This window comes from Rhipicephalus sanguineus, chromosome 11 (assembly GCF_013339695.2).
Source record: "Rhipicephalus sanguineus isolate Rsan-2018 chromosome 11, BIME_Rsan_1.4, whole genome shotgun sequence".
Taxonomy (NCBI): domain Eukaryota; kingdom Metazoa; phylum Arthropoda; class Arachnida; order Ixodida; family Ixodidae; genus Rhipicephalus; species Rhipicephalus sanguineus.
Genome location: NC_051186.1, coordinates 50,400,660 through 50,416,944, shown reverse-complemented (window position 1 = coordinate 50,416,944; position 16,285 = coordinate 50,400,660). Strand labels below are relative to the sequence as shown.

The window sequence follows — 16,285 nt, the reverse complement described above, 5'->3', positions numbered from 1 at the left end:
TCTTTAACGTTAAGCGCTCTGTGGGAAGTACACTGGGGTTGGTGTATATCTGTGTATATCTGTAGTTTTTGTATATCTGTAGTCGAACCGGGGACCTCGTGATCAGCTCTGCGACTCGATAGCCAATGAGCTGCCGCAGCAAAGAAGTCATATGGATCATGAATACGGTGGTGGAAGGCGGGAAAGTGGGCGCATACGTTCACTTTCTGACCGAACCGAACGTGTTTAGAGTAAAGACCCTCCTCTGCTAGCTACAGTATTTACTTCTAACTACGATCACTGGTTAACGTTGGGCTAACCTTCGCCTATAGTGTCCGCTGCCGTTAGCTAAATGTTCGTGAATTTCGGCTATCCGCTGTCATAACAACCGAATATTATTCATTACCTCTCAATATAATCATGTAATTGTTTAGTATTTGTTTATCTGGGAGGACGAAGAAGAGGAGGAGGAGCAAGACGAAGAACAACAAGGACAAAACTTTATTTGCGCGAAAGACATCGTTACCTCTAAAACGGCGCAACGCCGTGTGGTCGGTCCGCTATTTCAAGGCATCGCTGGCCCTCGCCGTCCTTTCGGCCCTCCTGATAGCCTGGGCCCCCGAGGGCAGGGCTGAACAGCGATGCCTCGCACGTGAATCTCTTGTTCTCTTCGGTGTGAGCCGTGCGTCCCTGTGTGATGTGGTAGAGCGTCGCTGTGCTCCCACACCACGAGCATGCATGTCTTGGTAGTATCTCTGGTGTTCGTATATGTGCAACCTGTTTGTATGTGCGTCCATTTGGGGCCTACGTAAGTCGCAGAGTCCGCGGTTTTTGTGCGGCACTGGATAGAGTCTTGTCACTTTCCTGTAATATTGCAAAAGGATCGATAATTCGGCTTGTTGATACATATTCATTGAGTGAACTGGGAGCGTGGAAACAGACAAAAGGACGACAAAGAAATACACAACACGAACGCCCACTAAGAACTGGTATATCCTCTAATATTACAGGATTGCTTTGTAACTGGGTTCGATGGCTATCGGTGGTCCTTCACGATGTTGCGTAACTCCTAAATTTTTCAACTCTCCAGAAGACGTTCGTCATGACAGTGCCCAGTTTCTACGCTTAACAGCTTTTCGCTGTAGCATCGCAATTTGTTTACGCCTTTTCTTCTCTGCGTTTCCTTTTATTTCAGATAAAAAGAACGACACGTTTGTGCGGCTGTTCGAGGACGGCGACGCGAAGCCTCTGACAGTCAAGGAGGACACGAAATGTGAGCCGCATGACGTTTTATATCTGTCGCATGGTGTGGTGTGCACGTTTCTATTTCAGGTATATATACAGCAGTTGTACGAGGAGTTCTTCGACTTGTTGTTCGTCACCTCTCCTTTTCTTTTGGTCACGATAATCAACGAAAAACTTTCTTCACCAGTGATATCACACAAAAGGCCGCGTTTGATCCCCTTCCACATTACGATCACTTGCTGCACAGTTGGTGCTTCTTTTGTCCTTAATCGAGGGAGGCCAGCTCGGGTCACGAGTACCACGAGTACCACTGAGTACCGAGTACCACTGATGGCGCTGAAGTCGCCGCGGAGTGAAGACTAGGAATATATATATATATATATATATATATATATATATATATATATATATATATATATATATATATATATATATATATATATATATAATATATATGTGTGTGTGTGTGTGTGTGTGTGTGTGTGTGTGTGTGTGTGTGTGTGTGTGTGTGTGTGTGTGTTTCACTAACAAGACCATTCTCAAGCCTTCTTTTATGTATCACGAATGTGATCAAAGAACCGATATTTCTCTTCATATATTTATTTTTGTTTAATGTCTTACAACAATACGCCCGCGTTTCCCTTGCTGCTGAACACCCTCCTCGCCATACTTATGCTATCATCCCATCCGCGCCACTGATGTGTTCATTATAATTCCTTTTTTTGTAGTATTATGATTATTTCCGACCCTTCTTTCTTTTTCTTCATCTATGCGCAGCTGCCGCTCGCAACGGGCACAAAGTTATTCCCCGACCGTTTCGATCAGTACACCCAACTCACCCCTTCCCCTCTCTCCCAGTCTACAACCGATATCTCGCGAGCCGTTCGGAAATTCGTGAAAAAACGAACGGCGATCGCAAGCACGGGAAGGGATTTCCTGGTCAGCAACGTGCAACAATCCGCGCTCTCTCATGGAGGACCGCAACGAAAGCCTATTCCCTATTACGCGATCGAGGGTGGAGAGGGCTGTCTCTTCCCCAACATCCCCAAAAGCCTCACTTCTAGGCCTGCCCCATTCCCGTTCCGTTCCCTTAAAACCAATCCTTTCCCTTGCTGCACATGTATAACGGCGCACTTGCGCAGCCAGGCCTCGTTTTCGTTTCTGAAATCCCTCTCAACGGCCTCCTTATTTATTGTTTCCTTTCTTTCACCTTTATACTGCTTTTACGTCACTTTCTTCGTTCGTTTTATCCTTTCTTTCCCGGAACGAGACCAGCTCTTATTCCCTTGTACATTACGGACATCCCTTGCTCCCCGCTAACCTCCCTATCTTCCTTTTTAGATCTTTCTCTCAAGCGCTGCAGCTCTTGCGCATGCGTCGCCCTGTATTACGTTCTACGTGCCCCGCGTGGGTCACGTGGCGGGCAAAGTGCGAGACCCCCGCGGCCTCGTATGCTGCGGTCACCCGTCCTCCACCCCCCCCCCCTTTGCAAGCCACGCCGTCCGTTCCTTGTTTTCCCCCTGTCTTCCCAAGGTTCCGTACTCCTCCCATTCACCGTTATAGGCGTTCGTAGCCCCCTTCCCCACATCTCCCTAAACTCGAACGCTTTTCAATTTCTTTTTTGAAATTTCACGCTTCCCGCTCTACGCTTCGCTTTTGATTCTGACCGTCGTCGTCGTCATCATGCAAGCGTGGTCGTTGCCTGTGCTTCCCCCAACCCTTTTTTCCCTATTTATTTCTTTTGACGGCCATCCCGTTGTGCTGCCGCGCTGCCCCTACAATTTGCAATCGCTCGCCTGTAGAGAAGGGAAGCGGACGAAATAAGGGTTAGCGGAAGGGGACAGAGCCGGGTTTGAAGAGGGTATAGATGCGTTCTGTTTGGTTTTTATTTTTATTTTTTTAAAGCCCATCGTTCCTCTCTTGCCTCTTGATCCCGCCGGGCTTCTTTATTGGTAGCCCCGATTTGAAGTGGCCGCTCGCTCGTGCGTTTTAAACATTTCCCCTATTTTATTCCCTATTTCTTTTTCATTTTTCCTCTCATCTCGCCCCCGCTTCCTATTCTCGGTGCTCTAGAGACAATTGGCTGTTCGGCGAGAGACGCGCGACAGCATGCGCTTGGTCCTGCCGCTCGCGTTCAGAATGAGCAGAAGATATAGGGAGACCGTTGCAGCAAAATGGAAAAAATAGGGAAGAGCTAGCCGCCCCTTCATGCATACTCCCTGTCTCTCTTCAATTGGCGTCGCCAAACGCATTCCGCGCTGGCTAACTCGGGATCCTCCTATACGGAATGGGCCAGAAGGGGACCGAAGAAGCAACGAAGACTTTTTTCTTTCTTTAATGTCGGGATAGGTGAAAGAATTTTAGTAACCGTGAGGAGCGGTGGAAATGAAGGAAAAGTGTTAAACGCGTGGCCCGGCGATTGCCGTCCGTCCGAACGGGAAGATAAGGCAGCAAAAAAGGAAAAGAGCGGGAGATCGCCCGGACGCGTGATGAGGAGATGTGCTTCTAGAACGGGCGGCGCAATAGGCATTCAGCGGGGAGAATATCTTGGCAAGAGAAAAAGTGGAAAAGGGGGTTGGTCGATGAACGTGAATCTGCTCCTTGTCTGCAGTAAAGAAAAAAAGTCATGCATATCGTTCTTGCAAAAAGAGCGGGCAAGGAGCGAATGAGATACAGAGGCGACGTGGAAAGCTGTGGAAAGAGTTCCCTAAGCCGGTGGGAATGTGGAAGTGTTGAGGGAAAAAAGGGAATAGAGATACTGACGTGCGCTGCTCCGCGTTATACTTTATGCGGGCCACCGCTGCAGCCACGTCAGTGAGTGACAGTCGGAAAAGAGACGGCAAAACTTATCGATGACCGCCCTATGAAGGAACCGCTGGCGGCCCAGGCCGCACGGGAGTTGGGGACGAGAAATTGGGGATGAAGGAAGAAAGGGGTCGCACGACCTACCTCCTGGTCGTGAGCGAAAAACGAAAAAAAAAGAAAGTCTGCCGAGGAATGAGGGAGGAAAAGTCTTTTCTGTTGACATCGACCGCTGCCGTAACTGCGTGCCGAAGGCGAATGAACCGCCAGGGTAGGGAGAATAAGGGGAAGAAGGGGTTCGATCGGCGAGGTGCATCGCAGCTCCTCTTTAGTCCTGTTTATCCGTGCCTTTCGCGCCCGAAACGAAGGAGCGTCTGCGCGTGGTATACGTCTTGGGCGAGAGGGACGGGTCGCGTTTGAAGGAAGAAGCGGCGAGGCAAGCACGGGAGAAAGAGGGAAGACAGGTGGAGCTCGTGAGGGAGAGAGATGGGGAAAAGAGGGAATGCGAATTAGGAGGACGACGCGACGCCGTCATATAGTTGCGGGCGGACTGTAACAATCAAAAACCCGAAAAATAGAAAAGCGCGGATGAAAGACAAGACGAGCCCGCGCTTAAGGAAGCTGAAAGATGAAGTAGAGCCGATGTGGGTGGAGAAAAAGGAATAAGAAAAAGGAGTATAGAAAGGAGGTTGGAGGCGGTCTCTCTGTTGTAGGCTCTCTTCGGAAAAATAAAAAAGGAAGATGGGGAGCAAAGGGGTCGCGCGCAAGCTGGCTGTCCTCCGGGCACACACACCATGCTATGGCTCTTAGGGAAGATGCCTGCAAGCATCCTCCGCATTTGCATGGCTCGCGCCGTCGCTACGGGAGCGCGAAAGAAAAATAAGGAAAGAGACCAAAGGCGATCCCGCAGCACCGGTCGGAAGAGAGGGTGAAGGCGCGCGGGAAGTAGGGAGGTGGCAGGGGGAGGGGGGTAGGTCTTCGTCGTAGTCAACGACGACGCCGGGACGCCGTTCCTATTATGGCGTTTATTGATCGGCACCGCATCGGACGCTGCCTGCCAACCTTTCTCCGCAGTCATCCCGCGAAGCCCTTCGGCGCGTGCGCTCTTGTTGCTTTTCCCTATTTTCCCGTTTTTATTCCTCGTGTGTCTCTCTTGGCGGCTCTCCTCGCGGGCCTTCATTTCGCCATTTCTCCCCATTCCGTGTGCGTCCCTAACTCCTGCGCGTCTTCCGTACCCCGGGTGATCGGCGACGGTTGTTGTAGCGAAGGGATTCGGGAAGGACTGGGCGGGAAAAAGCAAGAAGGTGGGGAAAACGTCGCAGTGGGGAGGACGCAACGAGAGAATTTCGGCTCTTATTATTTCGTCGGCTGCGATGCACGGGGGTTTTCGGGAATGGACGGCGGGCACACGACAGCGGCGTCAAGCTTTTTCTATTCTCCTTTCTCTCCCTACCTACAAGCCTACTCCCCACCACCCCTTTTCTTATTTTTGGTGTGTCAGCGAAAGGGTTGGTGGCAAAAGTAGGAACAAAAGGGGGAGAGCCGGGAAATCGGGAAAGACAAAAGGAATAAAAAAGAATTTGCCGCAGATCCGGAGCTGTAGCTTGAGGAGTTGGGTACACGTATACTCTTGGAGGGGTCCGCTTGCGAGGGATTTGGGGATGGTCGGGAAAAAGGCGGGCATAGAGGGTTGGAAGACACAGGTCTCCCGCGCGGACTTTGCCGCGCCGTCCTTCTTCGCTGGAGGAACAAGAAGAAAGATAAGAAAAGGGGGAATAGCGATAGGGAAGAAGAGAAAGATGACAGAAATGGGGAGAACGGTGGGGTGGCGCGGGTTGGGAGGGAACGACGACGAATGGGATTGGCGACGCTGGACTCAGACCGCACCGCCGCCGCCGCCGATGCGGAGGTTTTGTGCTGATCGAGGCATCTCCGTATGCAGAAAAATCGCCGAGGTTTGCTGAGTGCGCTTGGTGCGATTCGGCGCTCGAGTGGCGGCTCGCGGTAACCTTCCTTCTGCGTCACACTGTCCTCTGCTTTGCCTCCTCGTCGCGACTCCATCTTGGAATAAGAAATAATGATAGAGTGAAAAGGAGGAAGGTAGACAATTCAGTCGTTGGAGTGAGATATGGTTAAGGCAGTGTTGGTGTTCTTACAGCGGAAGTGTTAACATTAGCGATCATTAATGCGGAAATAGTAATGCGGTGCACAGTCATAGACAAATGAAATGTGAAGAAGAAATCATAATATGTATGTGACGCTAGAAATGGGAGACGTTCCGTGGCTCATACGCCATTCTTTCGTTAAAGCACGCGCTCTTCTTCGTTGTCGGCTACTCTTGCCGTAGCTTCCTTCTTGCGTCACATATACAAAAGCTTTCGCAGGCAATGACTCGAGATCAACTGTTGTGCGCCACTATATGGTTTCGTGGTGGCCAAAGTATTGTTTAGGCGTCACAGCACGCCTGAAAGTCAAGATCGTATTCGCATTACGCGGAATGAGGAAAGCAAATATGGGCGAGAGAACGCATTACGGTTAATAAAGACCGTAACTTGTTCGTATTTGAATTGTCCGTGGCTGTAGGAAGTACTTAGAGGCTTGTGTTGAAGAATGCGATGTTTGAAAGGGGTAGACACGAAAATTTTCTTTTGTTCTTTTTTTTTCGGTCAAATGAAAGGACGAGACGTGAAGTGCCTGGAAAATGTACTGGTAAGGGTGAGTGCGCCTTGAAAAATTTTTTACAACAGGCTTTGAACGCAAGCTTCGGTTGGTACTGTAGCCTGACGTCATGACACCGTATGAGCTTCTGGTCACGTGCTCGCGCCAGATATTGTGACGTTTCCACAACCGCTCCGCAGCTCCGATGGTGACGCCGTATTGTATGTTTGGGTAGTTGATGCGATCACAACTGGTGCGTGAAGTCACAAGAATTGATAATGTACCCTGGCGCCAAGCTATAGTGTTGATGTCACTGGTGCGCCTTGTGGAAAATGGCTTTAATGTCAAAATAAATTATCTTATCAGCATTTCCTACGTTTCACACTTTGTCAGAGCCGTCTCTGTATGCAGGAATTTCTATGGCAGAATAAAGTCAACTTCGAAAATTCATGTCAGTACCCCTTTGAGAGCATACTTGCGTATGAAACCCGGAGAAGCAGACGACAGGAAAACTGAAGTGCCTTCTGGAATTTGGTTGAACACGTTGTACGAGTTCTCTATTGGTCTCGTTGTTGGCGAGAGACCGCACGAAGACCGGCGAGAGAGGCGAGTACGTGGGTAGGTGGCGCGGAGGTCGGGGAAGCTTCGGCGTTTCGCTATGAATTATGGGTTGCCGCTCGGTGCAGCCTGTTATGACCAGGCGTGAGGTCCACCAGAGCGGGCCTCACCGTTTTTGTGTCCTCTTCTCATTCTTCTTGGCGTACAACACCGTCGTTCGGCCGCTAAGAGGCTCGTAAAAAGGCCGCTTTCCTAAGGTGGGGGAGGGGGGTACTTGGGCGAGGGGGGGGGGGGCACTCTAGGAGCGGCGGCCGACAATGGACAAATTTGTCCGCCGCTCCGTGACAGGTGCGATGCGCGGATTGGCACGCGGTGTGAAATATGGCAGCGTATAGCCCCGGACACGTATGCACGCATACGCGCATGCGCCGATACCCCCTCAGCTCTCCATCTCTTCTTGTTCTTCGTGTTCGCTCCCGGCATCGCCCGCTGTTAGTGTTCGTGAGATTTTAGTTTCTGTTTCTGTCTTTTCTTTCTCTCTCTCTCTCTTCTTCGCTCACTCGTGAACCTTTCGCTCATTTTTACAGCCCTTTCGGAGGCCTTTTTCTTTTTTTTTTTCGGGCAGCAGCACCTTTTGTTTCCAACGTTCGCCGTTTCTCACTGCTATGGCGGCAGTCGTGGTGGTCGTCTGCTTTTTTCTTTTTTTTACGTCTGTTTCCGTACTTTTTCCTCGTCTGCATTATGTGCAAGAGACGTTCGTCTGTTTCGTTTGTTTGTTTGTTTTTCCTTCATCACTATGGCACATACCCACTCCGGGGGATTGGTCAAGAAATCGTAGTTTAAAACTTTCTTGGCCAATTTTCTTCACTTCTGCTTCTTCCTCGTTACGTTACCTTTGGTTTTTCTTCGTCTGCTGCTACCTGGCTTCTTCGCCACTCCCGCTCATTATTCGTCCGCTACCACTACAGGTATGGGCGCTCAACTTGAACATGCGCGTATTCCAGAACAACGTACTACCCAGCCTTTGATAATCGCTGCGCTTCTATATCTCGCGTTATTCCATAGAAGATAACCAAACATGGTTTCTTCACGAACATGCCAAAACCGTTTCGTAACTCATGTCAAACTTAAAGCGCACGGCTTTTGCCGAGGTTATATAGGTCTTTAGAATATTGCCAACCGAACCTGAAGTGATAAATCCCGTTCATCGTGTTCTTGTACGCCTCTGTCACGCAACGAAGGTCTATGACGTGGCTTCATAGATATGTAGCGGGAAGAACAGTGGAAAATGATGTAAGAATGAGTTGCGTAACGTATAGACCACGATAAGTTCTTGAGCGCTTCGGGCAGGCGTGGACGCCGATCTAACTGAAACACTTCACATTGTCGAGCGTTGTGGTGGTGTTTGTCTGATTATTCTGTATCTGTCGCCGCACTGAGTATGATTGCTTCATTTTTCATCATACCGATCTGAAGAGTGTGGTTGGTTGGTTTATGGGGCTTATAACGTCTCAAAGCGGCTCAGGCTATGAGAGATGCCGTAGCGGAGGCCTCGGGATAATTTCGACTCTCTGGTGTTCTTTAACGTGCGCTGACATCGTACAGCACACGGGCCCCTAGCATTTAGTAAGGTAAAAAGTTGGGCGAGTTGGTGTTGGGCGATTTGGTGTTGGAGTTGAGTTGGTGCCCTTCTGTTTATCATGAATCCTAGCATTTAGCCTCCATCGAAACGCGAGCGCCGTGGCCGGGATCGAACCCGCGTCTTTCGGGTCAACAGGCAAGCGTCGTTACTGGGCCACCGGGGCGGTTATCTAAAGCGTATGCTATAGGTGGGCCGCCAGGTAAACCTCCGCGTGTACTCATTGAAGAACTCTCTCTCTCGCCCTCCTCCTTCCGTACAATAGGGTGCGTAGTACGAGACAGTCTTTGAATGCCTCTATTACCGAACCAGACTTGTCGGCGCCAGACCCGTTACACCCTGCAAACGTCTGCGGGTGGTCCTCTCGTTCTGACCGCCGTTTTTTCACGTATACGATGCAGGCTTCTTTGCTTGAGGCCAGAAGTCCTTTACGGGCAGTTTTGCTGTTCTCTTACCTTTTTTCATTGTCGCACCTCTCACTCTGTTCACTTCTTTACGTGTTTTTTCCTGTTTATTTTTCTCTGCGTTATCTTTGGGACCTTCTCGCTTTCGCTACAGCTTTACAAAAGCTCGTTTCAATCTTTAAGTCGGCGCTCCTCGGAGGCGTTATCTTTTTGTCTCTCCGTATCTCCTATAAAGGTTTGTCCCCGTTTCCTGTTTACTACAAGCTGTATACCGCGCTTCGGAGTGGTCCCTTTCGGCAGGTCAATCCTCGAAACCACCTATACCTAAGTGTACACATTTGCGCTGAGAATGGCTCGCATGGTTGGGTGGCTTCAAGGTCATATCGCCTTTGGGTCAGTGTATCTCGGTTTGAGAAACACTGCGCGCGCGTAAAAGATAGCTCCCCTAAACGTTCTTTTCCTGGGTGCCAACGGCAACTTCCGGCGCTTCCTCAACACATCTACGGAAAGATCAAACAGGCCGATCAGTATTGTTAGGGGGTGTGAATCTGTTACTGGAACGTTGCAGTATGCGCAGCGCGAGCTTAGAAGTATGGTTGGGATCGATGTCGGAACGTGTAAATAAAAAGGAAAAAAAGAAGGCGGTGGTGACGAGGGGTTTAGGGCTTGGAGGAGGGGTTCTCGTGCGCGAGTCTATACGAGGTTACGTGTATGGCTCATTCGGGACTCATTCTCGAGAACAATGGGCATACTAAATGACGACAAAACGTAGAAGACACAAGGACGCTTTGTCTTCGTTTAGTGTGAGCATTTTGATCAAGAGTGAATTGAAACCAAGTATCCCGCCTTGCCGTCTTATTATTCGGGACCTTTGCTTAGATTCTTTCTTTCTTTCTTTCTTTCTTTCTTTCTTTCTTTCTTTCTTTCTTTCTTTCTTTCTTTCTTTCTTTCTTTCTTTCTTTCTTTCTTTCTTTCTTTCTTTCTTTCTTTCTTTCTTTCTTAGAGGGGAGACGCGCGCGTTCCTTTCGCGTCTCCCCTCTAGCTTATGTCAACTGCACCACTTACATCACTTATGTAAATCGCGATATAAATAAGTACATGTTTCAAAGTGCGGGAATTTGGAGGATACTATATTTCAAGACAGACACGCTATAAACGATAATTTAGCGAAGCGGCAGTCAATATAGTTTCACAAATGCGCTGTCCACGTTTGACTGAAAAGGACGGGTCAGCAAAGCATAAAGTAACGGTGAGCGGCTTAGTGGAGCAGGTGGGAAAATGAAAAAAAGACAGAGGGGGGGGGGGGTTAAAGGGGGAAGCTCTCTCTCGAAAACCGTTACAATTGCTTCCTCTCTTTCTCTTTTCAACAGAAAACTGAAGCGGTGCGAAGGGGTGACACCGCCCCCAAAAATATAACGCTAGGTGCTTCAAAAAAGAACCTCACCCTAACTGCATGCGTGGGGCTTGGCCGGTTTGATTCTCCGCATTCGCACGTTCGCATTCGGTCGTCGAACAATCGGTGCGTAATATTCAAACGAGGCTTCGATTCTTCCGCGCGGCTCGTGCCAGTGTTGTCGTCCGAATCCCGCGACCCCCCTCTATATACGTATTCAAACCCTTCATTTCCCCACCGCCTCTGTATATCTACTACCCTTTTGTTCGCATCATCTGACGCCTCGCTCGGACTGATGACGCAACAGCTTTTTCCCGTGCGACTCCGTGGATGGAAAGCGTTATGCCCGCCAAGCCGGTGCGCCATGGGTGGCGGACAATGCCTCCCCCAACAGCACATGATTGATGCGATACTAAGAGTTGTTGGTGTACTAATAAACGCGCCACCTGTATTTAGTGCTTGGCTTTGAGTAGGTGAAGCATGAACTTACGCATTTCGTAATAGCGTATTAAATGACATTATAAGGGTAACATCAGGACCACATTATATTGCAAAAGAAAATCACCAAAACAAGAATGCTAATGTCAGTTAACAAGAACCTCTGAAATCTGCGGCCAACACATTCAACATGCACTTGTGTTCTCACGTATAAGACATAAAACATTATCAAGTAACATTTTCAGCGATCACGTGCATATATACAGCAACTTTAACCACACCTCACTGTTAGCCGTCTTTGACGGCTAACAGTGAGGTGTGGCTATCTTCAAAAAAATATTTTTTTCTGCCTGCCCCAATATCATGTGATTGATGTGATATGATTGAAGAACTGTTGGGTGTACAAATGACGCACCAACTATATTTACTACTTAACTCTCGGGTAGATGGAACATACAACCTACTCAGTTCATAATATAATGTCAACTTACTTTATTATGATTATTTGATATAATATCAAATAATGAAATGTCAAATTTTTTGGAGTCTTTGATCAGGACTCCATGACAACTCTCTGTAGTACTGAAAATTGCCCTGGGATCCTGATCGAAGCAGGCACCTGGACTCCGGGACAGTGCGAAGGAAAATATCCAAAATACGAATGTCACTGTCACCTAAAAAGAAGCTGTGAAATAAGCGGGCGTCACATTAAAGATGCAGCTGTGTTGCTACGCATACAGACCTAAAACATCAGTCATTGTAACATAATCAACGATCACATACATATTCACGGCAGCGTTAATGTAAATAGAACGCTTAAGACCGTTTATGACAGCCAACAGCGCAGTGGCGCTGTCTTCAAGAAAAAGAAAATCTTATTTTCTTATACCGCCTACATATAAAAGCGCCACAATAGTATCTACCTACTACACTAATTTATTGCACAGAATACGCGGCTACTTTTATTTTTTTATTTTCAATTCAGTTCTGCCCTTTTCTATCTCGCGCGTTTTGGCAAAAGCGACACCGCTCCAAATAGAAATCTCTACCTTGCTTGACCATCACCTCATATAGATACCGGAAGCAAAAGCTCTGCCGGTGTACCAGAATAGGCTACTAGATTATAGTTAGGGATTGTATGCTTGTCCGGGAGCCGGCTACGCTTGGCTTATTTGCTCTGACCGGCTGGCTAGCTAGCCGTCTCGTCATCAGCCGGCTGTCCCGCGTCCAACAACTCGAGCGCGAGGGCCAGCCCAGCGGGAAGGCCCGTTGAAGGGTATACCGGCAGCGGGACAGGGAAGAGGCGACACTTTGAATAGGGAAGGAAGGAAGGTTTACGGGTTGGGGGGGGGGGGGGGGTTGCATTGAAGGGGGGGAAGCACTGGCAAAGGGGTTACGGCCATACGTAACGGACAATGGGCATCCCCTGCACTGGCGCGGCTTTCTTTCTCCCTTCTTCTCTGCGCTGGCAGTCAGAGCTTGTCCCGTGGATTTCGTTCCTTTGTTGTCCTTGTTTTAATCGCGCGGTTTCATCCCCTCTCTCTCTCTCTCTCTCTCTCTCTCTCTCTCTCTCTCTCTCTCTCTCCTTCGCACACGTGGGGCTCCCTCTCGATAAACTGCGTGTGCCAGGCACGAGACGAGGTCATACAGTTTTCTTTTGTTTGTATTTTTTGCGCGCTTGATGTGCTTGCTAACCTTTTTTCCCTGCTCCCTTCCTCTTTTCCCCCCCGTGATGGGGAAGAAGGGAAAAAATGATGAGGGGCCGTCTCGTAAACAACCCCAGCCTTTGATGTGTACATATGGTCCGTGTGTGAATACGTCGGTGAGTTTGTCCTGGAGATAATAAAAGTTGGATTGATTTAGGTAATAATAATTGTTGGGGCATTACGTCCCAAAACCACGATGTGATTATGAGGGACGCTGTAGTGGAGGGCTCCGGAAATTTCGACCATCTGATGTTCTCTAACGTGCACCTAAATCATAAAAAAGGCTTAATTGAATTTTATCGTTTGCAATACATACATACACACGCATAATTACGCGATTACGGGACCTTGAAGAATTCTTTTAGAAGGCCCGCCGGTTCAATTTATGTTAATGGTATGCGTAGGAGAACGTTTTTCAGTGGAAATCTCTTGCCTGCATGTCTTTTTTTTTTCTTTCGGTAATACGAAAACTTCACTTCTCACACGTTGCTATACGTTTCATGTAACACATATCATGTTACAGCGAAGACACGTTAAAGGCATCTAGTTTTATAATAAAATGAATTGAACAACTACTTGAACAATTGCTCGTACAAAGTATTTAATACTATCACCGCGCACGACACAGTGTGTGTCTCCTGCAGGCTTGAAAAGGGGATAAGGTGATTATGTATTCCAACGGACATGTCCTTTGTGCCTTCGGTTGATATTATTCCGGTCATTAAGTTATTCGCGTTATTTTTTTTTTGTTGATACATGCACGGACACTACGAATAAGGTTGTGATCTCTTCTGTTCCATTATGGTGCAACCTTATTAATGTATGGCATCGTGCAGTAAACATGTCTTTCCAGTTGGCAATCAGGTCCTAACGTCTAGTATGCTGTCCTTATTTAGGGCTTCTGACTCTTTACTAGAGTCTTTTAGCAAGTTACGGAAATACGGTACGCAAATACGGTAAGGCAGTACGGTACCGCTCCTCCTTTCCCGGTCGTTGAGCGGCCAAAGCACAACCAGCGGGAAAGGAGGAACGCTACCATACTGCCTTACCGTATATGCGTACCGTATTTCCGTATCTAGCTAAAACTCTCTACTGTCTTATATAATTTCTGTAGAGAAACGGAAACTTACTCTTCATAACGTAGCAGCATGGCACCTGCGCTAATTGCTTCAGGTTGATTTTTCTCGCCGATGCTTACTGATTTACGGAATGACACACATCGCTAATTGAGCTTCTTGCACTGAAAACTTCACTTTCCATTCTTCCTCATCTCCTACGTGTAACGTGCATCCTAAAAAGCGTGAAATACGGGACTGTCCGCAGCAGGCCATCCACGCGTCTACTTCCTCTCTTCGTCCCCTGCAGGTTCCACCGTGTGCAGACCCGGCGCGTCCCGTAGCAGAGGCCTCATCGGTGGCTCTTTTATTACAGTTCGAGGATTTCTTTTATAGTCATTGCAAAGAAAGATAAAAAAAGTTCAAAAGAACGGCTGGACAAAGCCGCGGAGCGAGCAGTGTGCGCCCGAAGATTGAATATTCAGCCACGTGCCGGCCCTGTTATAGGGGTAACGATGCCGGGAGATAAAGGGATGGTTGAACTGCTGGGAGATAAAAGCAGACGCGTTGAGTTCGTAAAAAAATTAGCCTCGTGCGCCTGCTGGGCACGAGGAACAAACAAATGGCGGCCATCTTGACGACGGCGCGTGGCCCATGCTAGCTGGCCGGTTTTTCTGGGAGGGTGCGTTGCGTTGTGATGTTCACGCAGGCGCACGCGTACACACAACATCGCTTCTTGTTGCGTCGTCCCCTCCTTTCAAACGCGTGGCCGCTGCTAACCCTTTTGTGCGATCGCCGGCGGACTGCAGACCCGCCGCCATGCGGCGGCGGGGAGCGTCACAAAAAAGGGGTTTACGTACGTGAAACTGAGTTGGACGGGGAAGATGAAAGAGGCCGTTTTTTTTCTTTGTCTTTATTTATTCGCCTACCTCATGGCCAAAAAAGGGGCGATGGTCAGGAGTCTGTACGCATGCAACTCTGGGTTTCTTTTTCGGCGAGCTTGTACCACTGCACACGCGTAATAACGAGCCGTTCTGTGCTTCGGGCCGTTGGCGCGAGGTGGCGCGGCACGCGTTTCGACGGTGGCGCCCCCCTTTCTCCTTTGTGCGGCCGTGACGACACCTCCGGTGCAAGTAGACGTATGACACTGGATGCAAGAAAGAAAAAAAAAAATTTGCGTTTGGGGCAAGCCATCGTGGCTTGTACGTTGAAAAACGCGTGCAGACACTGAACGCGAATAATAATAATACACGAAGCTTCGGTACGCTCCCTTGTAGGCATCGCATCTAAGTGATTACTGCAAACCTAGTGGACAGTATGGACACACTATCTTGTGCTTTCTAAGTTTCATCAGCTCAAGTTTCAGCCAAGGAACCCGTTTGCTGAAACGCTCGAGTTTACTGCACTCTATTGCTTACACGCGCAGAGTTACAGATCGTTGCTTACGAACTGTTTTCTACAGGTTAACGTCGTGAAAATTACATCTTTTCGCGGTGTTTTCTGTCCCTCCCCATCTTTCGCGAAATTCTCCGACCGCAAGTTAGACACTTATCCATAAACGGCTTATCATAAAAAAAAAATAATCGAGATAAGCGATTTGCTGGTAAACAAATGGCATGGCTAATTCACTTCGACAAAAAATAATCTCAGTGTACACGCGACAAGCGTGAAACACTAAGATGAATGTCCTGGTCAATTACTTTCTTTGTTAAAAAAAGTTTAAAGAAAAGCAAAGAAAATACGAACCATTGTGTATACAGAAGGCTTGAGCAAATAACTCAGTACACACCTGAAGAAGACAATAGGTTCTTTCTTCTTTCTTTTTCTTTCTTTCTTTCTTTCTTTCTTTCTTTCTTTATTTCTTTCTTTCTTTCTTTCTTTATTTATTTCTTTCTTTATTTATTTCTTTCCTTTATTTCTTTCTTTCGTTCTTTTCTTTCTTTCTTTCTTTCTTTTCTTTTCTTTCTTTCTTTTCTTTTCTTTCTTTCTTTCTTTCTTTCTTTCTTTCTTTCTTTCCATCAACCGACCACACGCCGTAAGCAGGCGTTATACAAGACGCCCAACAGAAGCCCGCAGTGAGCGGTCCGCACGTAATTGATTCCATCCACCGCGCCCAGCGAAAGTGAGTCTCAGTTAAAATAAGGGCCACTCTACTGGCGCGTAGCCGGCAGTGATAGAAAAATATCAAAGCGAAGACAACCTAAGCAAAATATAACTAAGAACCAACGCCCAGGAAGACAAAAAAATACTAATAACCATAGGCGGAGAGGGAAAGTGGGGGGCCTAAGCGAAAGAAAATACGGTAATGATGACCAGTGATTCTTGGCCTCTTCGGTAATCAAGACGCGATGAAGAAAATGAACTAATAAAGTAGGGAGTGCCGATGTAAGGGTCTCGAAAAAGAAGTA

At 48.0% G+C, this 16,285-nt stretch overlaps 1 protein-coding gene across 1 annotated transcript in view; it reads left to right on the top strand.

Annotated features, from left to right (window-relative positions):
- LOC119374311 (B-cell lymphoma/leukemia 11B) overlaps positions 1-16,285 on the top strand; it is a 581,879-nt gene that overhangs the window by 345,423 nt on the left and 220,171 nt on the right. The window contains exon 3 of the mRNA XM_037644386.2: positions 1,175-1,252. Within this exon, the coding sequence (XP_037500314.1) occupies positions 1,175-1,252 (78 nt within the window). The remainder of the gene's footprint in view (positions 1-1,174; positions 1,253-16,285) is intronic.